The sequence below is a fragment of the Dipodomys spectabilis genome, unplaced genomic scaffold, assembly GCF_019054845.1.
Source record: "Dipodomys spectabilis isolate Male_0828 unplaced genomic scaffold, ASM1905484v1 ptg000069l, whole genome shotgun sequence".
In the NCBI taxonomy this organism is placed as follows: Eukaryota; Metazoa; Chordata; class Mammalia; order Rodentia; family Heteromyidae; genus Dipodomys; species Dipodomys spectabilis.
This window is the reverse complement of record NW_024870746.1, coordinates 2,387,992-2,397,758: the sequence shown is the minus strand read 5'-3', so window position 1 is coordinate 2,397,758 and position 9,767 is coordinate 2,387,992. Positions and strand designations below refer to the sequence as shown.

The 9,767-nt window shown below is 48.5% G+C and overlaps 1 protein-coding gene across 1 annotated transcript; it reads left to right on the top strand.

Moving 5' to 3' along the window:
* Positions 1 to 222: 222 nt before the first annotated feature.
* Positions 223 to 1,833, top strand: Dusp23 (dual specificity phosphatase 23). Its single transcript, XM_042682033.1, has 2 exons — positions 223 to 579; positions 1,323 to 1,833. Exons 1-2 carry the CDS (start codon positions 313 to 315, stop codon positions 1,506 to 1,508), a joined length of 453 nt encoding a protein of 150 aa, XP_042537967.1. The 5' UTR covers positions 223 to 312; the 3' UTR covers positions 1,509 to 1,833.
* The last annotated feature ends 7,934 nt before the right edge of the window (positions 1,834 to 9,767 follow it).

Here is a 9,767-nt window from a genome sequence, read left to right as displayed (position 1 = left end):
CTCCACTTGGTCATCCAGCCAATTAACGAATGCCTTGCTCCGGCTGGGCGGGGTGGCGGGGCCTTACTGGGTGACTGGGAGCAGAGGCCCCACCCCGGCCCCGCCCGGCGTTTCTGCCCGCCCCACTCACTCCCCCCTCCCGGCAGAGAGGGGCGTCACCCGGGCGGGCCCCGCGGTCACGTGGCCCGGCCCTACGGAGCGGGGCGGGGCTGGGCGGGGCGGGGCGGGCGCCGGTTACCCGGGAGGGCGGGGCCGTGGCGACCAGCCTCGTCTCCGGCGACCCCGCGTCCCGTGCGCCCCGCCTCCCGAGCCATGGGCGCACAGCCCCCCAACTTCTCCTGGGTGCTCCCGGGCCGGCTGGCGGGGATGGCGCTGCCGCGTCTCCCCGCCCACTACCAGTTCCTGCTGGCGCAGGGCGTGCGGCACCTGGTGTCGCTGACGGAGCACGGGCCCCCGCACGGAGACCGGTTCCCCGAGCTCGCCCAGCACCGCCTGCGCGTCCCCGACTTCTGCCCGCCAGACCCCCAGCAGATCGACCGCTTCGTGCAGATCGTGGACCAGGCCAACGCGCGGGGAGAGGTCAGCGGGCGGCGCCCGGCGGGCGGGGCGGGGCGGGGCTGGAGGAGGGGACCCCGCCACGTCCAGGCGCGGGAGGGGCCGGGCCCCAGTGGGCGGAGTCACGGGGCGGTGGGGATGAGAGGCCCCGACCAGCTGATGTTGTGAATGGGAGAGAGAGCCAGAGGGAGGCAGGCCTTTTACAACCTTCTAGAACAATGCCGGCCAGTGTAAGGGAGCCACAGCTTGTAATTTTAAATTTATCACAAAATACATTATATATGATACATAATGTGTATTATGCATTATACATAATGCATATCGCATGTCTTATGTAAATTTTATATGTAAATAGAAGCCGATGGACTCAATTCTGGTACTACTGACTGAGTAAGGCAAAAAAGGTATTTCAACATATAATCAGTATCAAATAAATTTGTTAATAAGATATTTCTGGGCTTGCCCTGCTGCATCTTCAAGTCCTAGTGTGTATTTTACACCGCATTTCAATTTGGACTGCCCACGTTTCAAGTGGTCAGCAGCCAAGGTGGCTTACTGGCTTCTGTGTTAGACAGCAAGGGTAAAAGAGGGGTCCTGGAGGTAGACCAGATGCCCAGCGCGGGAGCCAGTCAGTTCACTACTGTGTGAGGATTGTTTTCCATGGCCCAGATGGCATTTCTCACCCTCTGAGGGTCTGAGACTGGGCCACAGAGTACTGGGGAGGGTATAGGGGGCTCCACCAACCGCATCAAGCTGCCTCTTCACAGGCCGTGGGAGTGCACTGTGCCCTGGGCTTCGGTCGTACTGGCACCATGCTAGCCTGTTACCTAGTGAAGGACCAGGGCTTGGCTGCAGGAGATGCCATCAGTGAGATTCGTCGCCTGCGACCTGGATCCATAGAGACCTACGAGCAAGAGAAAGCAGTCTTCCAGTTCTACCAGCGAACAAAATAAGGGGTCTTGAAATGAGGGGTCTCAGAAGTCTTCTACTAGCACCTCAGCCCCCTATTCTATGTGGGGCATGCGGCCAGAGAGGAAGGAAAGTGAAATACTAAGCCCTCCAGCTTGCATTGGCTCCCATTGGACTGAAGTAGGCAGCCCCGACTAGTAGGCAGGTCCCAAATGAAAAAATGGCTGCGACCCTATGGAAGTGAAAAGAACGGGACCCTGCACTGCTTCCTTGAATAAATGATTTGTCCAGCTCACACTGGACAGCACTTTACAAAGCACTCTCACACATCAATTTAAGCTTCATGCTAGCTCTGTGATATGGGAATGGGAAAAAAAAAAAATCCCTGTTCTTGGGATGGGTTGGCTAAGGCTCAGAGAGGTGCCAAGATCATACTTCTAGAAAGGACTGTGACATGTATCTTTAGCCTCTTAAAGATGCTGGAATTCTCTGCACCTGTTCCCTGATGCTATTTGATATGGTTTGTGGGGAAATGGCCAGTGAAAATGCAAGTCCCTGGCTGCCAAGCTTTCTTGAATCTCCAGATCTCTGCCACTTCCTGGCCAGGAGGACCTCTGTGAATGTCACCCTGGGTGGAGATCCACTTGCCCACATGTGTCACCCTTATCCCTCTCACAACAACGGAGGAAGCTTAGCTGTTTTGTTCGAAGATGAGGACTGTATACAGTTCTCCAGGGCTGCCTAGCTCACGTGGTTCTTCCATCCTGCCATGCTGTCCTCTGCATCAGACCAAAAAGTGCTGGAGCTGAACGACTGGTTACTCAGAGGGGTGAATATTCATTCATTAAATAAAGACTGGTAGGACTGTGAATCTTGGCCACGTTTCTTTACCACACTTTCAACTTCTTGAGAGATGGTGTGAATTGTGTATGTTAGCCAAATGGGCTCTGTTAAGCCGACATGGGTCTGAACTGTTGTTCTTTGCTGAAGCAGGCTGTGCTGAATAAAGTAGGATTCATGAGGTATGTATTGTGTGCCTGTCTGAAGGAGGCTCCATTAGAGATACGAGATACTGAGCAGAATGAGGTGTGCTGACTGCTTTCAGGAGCTCACAGCCTGCAGAAGAAGCTAAGCACACAGTCCAGTCACACACATAACGGACATTCGAAATTGTGTCTGTCAATCCAGGTACAGTGAGATAGAGGGATGGAGGAGTTAGGCCTTCCATCTTTCTAGAACCTTCCCTCATGCCCCAGTCAAGAGCCAGTCCTCAGCCGTCCCCTCCTCTCTACTTTTTGTCTACTGCACACGCAACTCTGTGGCATCCTGCTCACCCTGACCCAAAAGGTAAATCGGCCCAAATCTCACCAGCTGTGAGGTGCCCTCCCCACAGTCTGGCTGTTGGATCTGAGGGATCAATTCCTTTACTTAGATTCCCAGTCTGTCAGGGAAGGATATTGCCCAAAGAGAAGAAACCTAGCATTCAGACTGCCACAGAAGAAATGAGAAATAGCATGAAGAGAGGTCACACATGAAACCCTTCTTACCCTCCCCCGAAAAGTCCCCCTGCCTCTCTCATCCTTGCACTGAAGCTTACTGCTTTCTGTGCCTTGATGCAAGCCAGAGCATCCTCCAAAAGAGTCTGTGCACGTTTCCTTGCATGGGCAGGAAGGATGTGAGTGGCCACTTCCTGCACCCCCCTTCTCTTCTATCAGGATGGGGGGAAGGAAGTGGGAGGCTCAAAGCTTCGCCCCAGAATTCGTATCTGCACACCCATCCTGAGCTGTGAGGACTGCACTGCCACTCTTCATCCTGTCTCTCGGTTCCTCTTTTGTTCCATCCTCCCCACATCCTCTGCACCACACAAGCAGAATTGTGCCCTTCCCTTCCTCCCAGGTTCCTTTGAAGGTGATAGAAAAATTCTCTTAACCCCATTAAAGCCCTGTGTGCAGCCTCCCTCCCCATAATTTAAGCAGGTCTCCTCTGCCTCAAGAGTTCCTTAGGGAAATAAACATATAATTATGTGCTTAAGGAAATCGTTTTTTAAATAAGTAAGGGTTGACTTCAAATGAAAAACTCTGCCCTTACCCTTCTATCTTCCTTGAGAGGTTAGCCTGAAGCTCCATTTGGGCTCATTCTTGGCCTAGAATTTTTGCCTTCTTGTCACCCTCTCTTCTGTATTTATCCACAATTGAGGGGTCACAGATTAGCAGTGACCTGTTCCCATTCTGTTGTATCCTGAGAGGAGAGGGCTAGAACAAGCCTCCTCCATTTAAAAAGCACAATAGCATTGCATCAGGCCAAGATTTCCCAACAGTGCTGCTGGCATGTTGGGTTGGGTGATTTGTTCTGTGGTTGAGCTGTCCTGGGTAGGACATTTAGCAGTATCTCTGGCCTCTACCTACTAGATGCTAGTAACACACCCCTTTATCACCAGTTGTGACAACCAATGATGTCTCTAGACACTGCCAAACGTCCCCTGTGGGGAACAAAAGCCACACTCTCCACCCCCAGCTGAGGACCACAGTGTCAAATCAACAAGCAACAGCTGCTGCCATCAGCTTTCATTCCCTTAGGGAGTCAAGGAGGGAACAGACGGCCATTTCTCCTGCAGATGCACACATCTTAGTAAGGGAGAAAAAGCCATCAAATAGCATTATCTTCCAACCTGTGTCTGGCTGGCTGGCTGGCTGTCCATCATCTCTAGTCCCTCAGCCTGTCAAGGTTGGATTTCCAAGCAGTAATTGACATCGCTCACTTCCTCTATTCAAGAAGGCTGTATTTCTGATGAATGACTAGCAAACATGGCTGCAACTCACAACTCCCTCCACCCTTCTGTAAAGGTCTCTTCATATTTGGTACACGGTTGGAGTTCTGTATTAAAAGGAAGCTGTTCTGTGTAGAAACCTTGCTCCAACTCATCTGAGCTCTTCCCTGACTGTTTCATTTGGTTCCTCTCCCAGAAAGTTGTTCTGATGCACAAATAACTGGAGTTGGGACCGGAAGAGAACTAGGGCCAAAAGCTTCTTTGAGACGCTTTCTCCCTAGCCTTGTCCCCACTCCCACTTCCCCTCCAGGATGCCCACTTGGGTTTCTGGTGCTTTCTAGGTTCTAAATGCCATGCTGCCGGGTAGGCCATGTGTCACAGCACTTAGCTTCCTGGCACAGAGAAGATTCGAGTGAGGACACAGGCCCACACTTACACACTCCTACTGCTACCCACACCTCCCTCAGAGGTAGAATGAATCAGCACCCTTACAGCTCCACCCTTAAAGCTGTTCATAACATGTGGGATGCTGTCCACAGCGGCTCCTCTCAGATGATCTCCTGGCTAATGCCATCTACTGCAGCTCCTCTCTGATGATCTCCTGGCTGATGCTGTCCACAACAGCTCTTCGCTGATGATCTCTGGCTGAGGTGGTCTGCTCTTCAAGTCCTCCACCCACTCACCCACCTGCCCCCATTTTCCAATATGGAGCACATAACCCTTTGTGTTGATGAGAGAACTGAGATTTAGAGAACTGAATAACATACCCAATGCCACCCTTGTACTGAGGAAGGTGGGAAACAAACCCAAGCCATCTCCTGAATCCAGAGCTCATCCCTCTGTCATGAGACATCTGCCTGCCAAGGCTGTCCTCAGTTCCCAGAACATGGAAGAGTCTATCTTCATCATCAGAGCTCAGCCTTATGGGCCATCCTAGCCACATGGCCAGTGGTCAGTCTCTTCATCTTCTGAGACCAGAGATGAACCCTGCACCTGACGCTCCAGTCAGTAGCACATGAATTCTTCACTGCTCTTCAAAACACAGACTATTGTTTAAATGTTACAGTCAGAATAGTAACACGCTTACCAGGATGGTTCTGTCACATTAACTCTTACCTAATCAAAGCACTCAGATGTACCCACCTAGCATGTCAGTCTTAAGGCATGTATGACTGGCACAGAGCCCTCAAAAGCCCTCTCTCACACACACAGTAATAGATAGATAGATAGATAGATAGATAGATAGATAGATAGATAGATAGATAGATAGATAGATAGATATCACCATATGTATATAGTGATTTACCAAAAAAAAACCCTTTCTGAGTTTGTTGTTTGAGCCCTTAATGCATGCCAGGCACTGTGCCAAAAGCAATATTGTCCCATTTGCTCCTCAAAAAAATTAAAAGCCCTATATGTGCAAATGGCCAATGTACAGTTAGTAAGTAAGCTGATAACACGGTTTAAGTAATTTTCCCCACATCACATAGTAGACCAAGATTCATGCTTGAAGCTAACAAGATAGCTCTCGAGAAGAGAGACTGCTGCAATTAGTAAATAATAGCAGCCTATGGTGGTCCCCCAGAATCAAGCCTCAGGACCCTGGGTGAAGCCTCTGCTCACTCAGCTTCCTGTGTGTGGCTGCCCAGTCATTCATCAGCACAGGCTGACCTGTAGTCAGCCCTAACAGGCTTCTGCCTCGAGTCTCCAACACCATCAAAAACACAGCCCCCTGTTAATTTAGAAATGAGTCACATAAACACCCATTATGCTTACCATTTTCTCCAGCTATTATAGATTCAAAGCATACTCTCGGGAAGCAGCATGCCTGTCCAAGCAAGCAGAAATTTGAGAAACACTTTGGTGCACAACCATGCCTGAAGTTGATGACTTATTTGCAACCTTGATAACTGGGGCTTTTGTACCAATAAATTGCTTAAATTGCTTCTACGACTCTCTCACCCTATTTTTCCCTTGACTTCTTCTGTCACCATGGATATGTGATCATGAAACAAATTAGCCACATTACCTCTGAATTTTTAATGTGTGTCATTCAATATGGCAAGCAGTTCTAGGATTGCCCCCTCCTCGGCTTTTATCATAACCACACTGCCTCTTCTTTACTGCCAGACACTGAATAGGGACCAAATCCAAGTTGCTTCTATGGAAAATGGTAAGGAGCACAGCCATCCCATGGGTCATACAGCTAACCTACCCCTGTAGGTTTCATGTACCTTTGGCATCCCCTACCCCTTCACTAATTTACATGTTTCTGTAGGTACCTCCCACCCCTTGGGATCTAGCTGGGGCTGGATGCGGTGTAGAATCCCAGAGTGAACTTAGAGCTATGCCATTCTTGGTACTGATCCACAATGATCTAGAGCATTAATCTATCTCCTCATTTCAAATATTCTCCTCTTCCACAGCCTTTGTTCTCTCTACTTTACCAATTTGGGAGGCCCTCAAGATCACCTCCACATTGAATAATTCACAAGAAGAACTCACACAGTTTAGAAAAACTGTTTTCCTCCTGCTCATAGTTTATTGCAGTGAGAGAATGTAGGTAATAATTGTCAGAGGGGAAAAGACAGAGGCCAGAGTCCAAAAGAAACAAGACACAAGCTTCCAGTTGTCCTTTCCCAGGAGAGTCACATGGACAGGCTTAATTCTCCCAGCAACGATGTGCGACAACACAGACAAAAATCTTGCCAACTAAGGCTATTCCCTAGAGTACTGATGTTCGGAGATTTTATTAGGAGTTAGTCACACAGGCAGGCAGCATGTGCATAATTGACCTTAGCCACTCTGTCACCAGCCCCAACAGAGGTCAAACTGAAACAGCATGGCCCAAAGCAGCCTAAGTTTATAAAAACAGGTGTTCAGCATAAATCACATTGTTAGCATGAACCATCTGGCTGGCCTAAGGTTTCAGGTACACAGAGATACTCTATCATCAGGATATTCCAATGGTCCAGTAGTCATCTCTCAGGCAATGGGGGATAGGCAGTCCTGAAGACCTTTGCAGTGTATAGGGTTTGGAAAACCCAGGCCTACTGTGCTCACTTCACACTACCAGATACTTTGTGTACTCTCCCCATAACAGTCTGGGAACCTGTTATTCCCCTTTGTCTGATATGCTGTTTCACTCTGGCCGAATTGAGTGGGTTAATAGCTTAATAGAAGAATAAAAGCCATACATACATTCAAGGTAAATGCAAAGACGGAAGATAGATATGCAATGTGCAGATATTTCTGCACTTTACAGTGATTGAAGAGATAGGAGCAAGGAGGCTGATAAAATTCAAAAGGCTGAGCTTTTCAAAGAAACATTGAGGGTGTGGCTGGATAGCCTAAAGGGATACACAAATTTGAGTGCTATTAAACATGCCAGTGTTGAAAGGGATGATGTCAAGAGGCATTGCATTCATAAACTGCTTTGTTAAAGGGTGACTTCTTTGTACAACCACTTAAAGATAATAAGAATATATCTTTTAAAAATCACAGCTGCAAAAAAATAAAAAGCCAATGTTAGCTGTCAAGTGCAAAGGCTATCAGGAGGTTTAGAGTGCGAACAGAATGGACAGAACAAATGGGTGTCGGTGAGGGAAGGGAAGTTGATTGGCATAGATGAAGTCAAATCCAGTGGAAGCAGAGAAGACAAGGTAAGGTTAAGGAAGCAGAAGGGCAGAGACACTCAGAGCAGGGGGAAAGGACCAGGTCTGGCCAGTGGTGTAGAGTCGCCACAGGTTTCTGAGTACAGAGGACATGTCACTGAGTTCCATTTTTCTTAAATTATATTCTGACAGAACGACCCCATTACTTAGCTGCAGTATGGTGCTCTGTGATTTAATATTGTCAAAGACAGATGAGGCCTACTGCAGCTGGTTTTTTAAGACTTTTTTAGAAGATAAGAGGTAAGTAAGAACTTGCTTTTCCTTCTCACTGGAAGTTAATGGCTTTAATGCTTTGCAAAAGAAAGTAAAAGAGTTGTTAAGTCGAAGTGCTCACCCTCTGGGCTTGTAGGTTATGATTTTTTAATGCTTTCCAAATGGGAAAGGATCTCAAGTGTCATCCTCCCTACGTGCTAGAAATCTGCATCTTTCTGTGGCAGCCAGCACTGGCTTCTGCACACCAACTGCCCTGCCTCATTCACTGGTGTCTTGTTGTAAATCAGGCTCTTACCCTATCCCAGTTAACTGGTTTCCAGTAGCTCTCTGTACTGCTGCCTTGGGTCTAGGGTTCTGGGATTCCTCCTTGGCTGTTCCAAGGCCAGGGACCATTCTGAAGATTTGAATCTGCCTCAGCTCTATTTTTCTTCTCCTCTACAGGGCCAGTCCATCTGAACCTGGCCTTCATACTCCTTTTATTGTTTCCCTCCAAATGGTATTCAATTTATCAAGTGCAAAGAAGCCAAACAGAACAGGTCATATGCTTCCTGTAACCAAAGGACACTGTGCTGGAGGCTCCAAGGAGAGGCGCCCTGGGAATTCCAAAACACCATCCCCCACAGGGGGAACCTGCAGGGTCCCAGGAGGAATCTGCAAAGCCAGAGCATCTGACTCTGGGACTCTCCTGGCTGGCTCTTTTCAGCTGGAGCCCTGGGAATAATAAACCTGCAAGTTCCAGGAGCTCCTCCTGGCTCTTCACAGGGGCCTTCGGAGCTTAAGGTGAGACTGGACACAGGGGGCGATTGTGAAATGATTGTGGGTGTCCGTATTGTTCTTCCATCCTGGGAATCCCTGATCTGCCCTGGCCTAAGTGCTCACATCCTTCCTGGGAAGAAAATGCTGGGGATTTATGGTGAGCTCCAAGTCCCTGTGGAAATCAGGCTGCATCCCTGGAGTGACCTTCAACTCACCCCAATTCATTATGTTCATTTGATAACCTGGAAGTTACAGGTGAAGTTAAAGGGAGACAAATTAGTAAAGCAACTTCATCTTCTTCCTTTTTCACTGGTACTGGGATTTAGGCCTGGTGTACTTGCCCATAGCTCACACTAAGCCACTTGAGCCATACCTCCAATCTAGCATTTTGCTGGTTAATTGGAGATGAATTCTTATAGACTTCTCTGTCCTGGGTAGCTTGGAACCTTGATTCTCCAAGTCTCGGCCTCCTGAATAGCTAGGATTATAGGCATGGGCCACCAGTGCCCAGCTGATTCAATAGTCTTCACCTCAAAATCTAGACACGTTAAGTATATACCAGCATGTACACATTTATAAACAATTAAATTCTGTTCAAGATGGGGAAGTCTTTCTCTGGTATTTCTTTCAAATTATAAGAAAAAAAATCAAATTATAAGAAAGAGTTGGTAACAAGAGCATTAGGCCCTCATCTTCCAGCAAGCCAGTGGCTGGAAGGTTCCAGTCCTGTATACCTGTCTGAGATCCCCATCTTCACCCACAGGAGGGCACACCACAAGTAGTAGGACCAAAACAGATTCCAGCTACCGCCCTGAACCCAAGCTCCCAACGAGTTGTCTTGCTCCCCCTGGCAGCCACAACCGGCTCAGCAGCTCTGTCAAGGAGAATGTGAA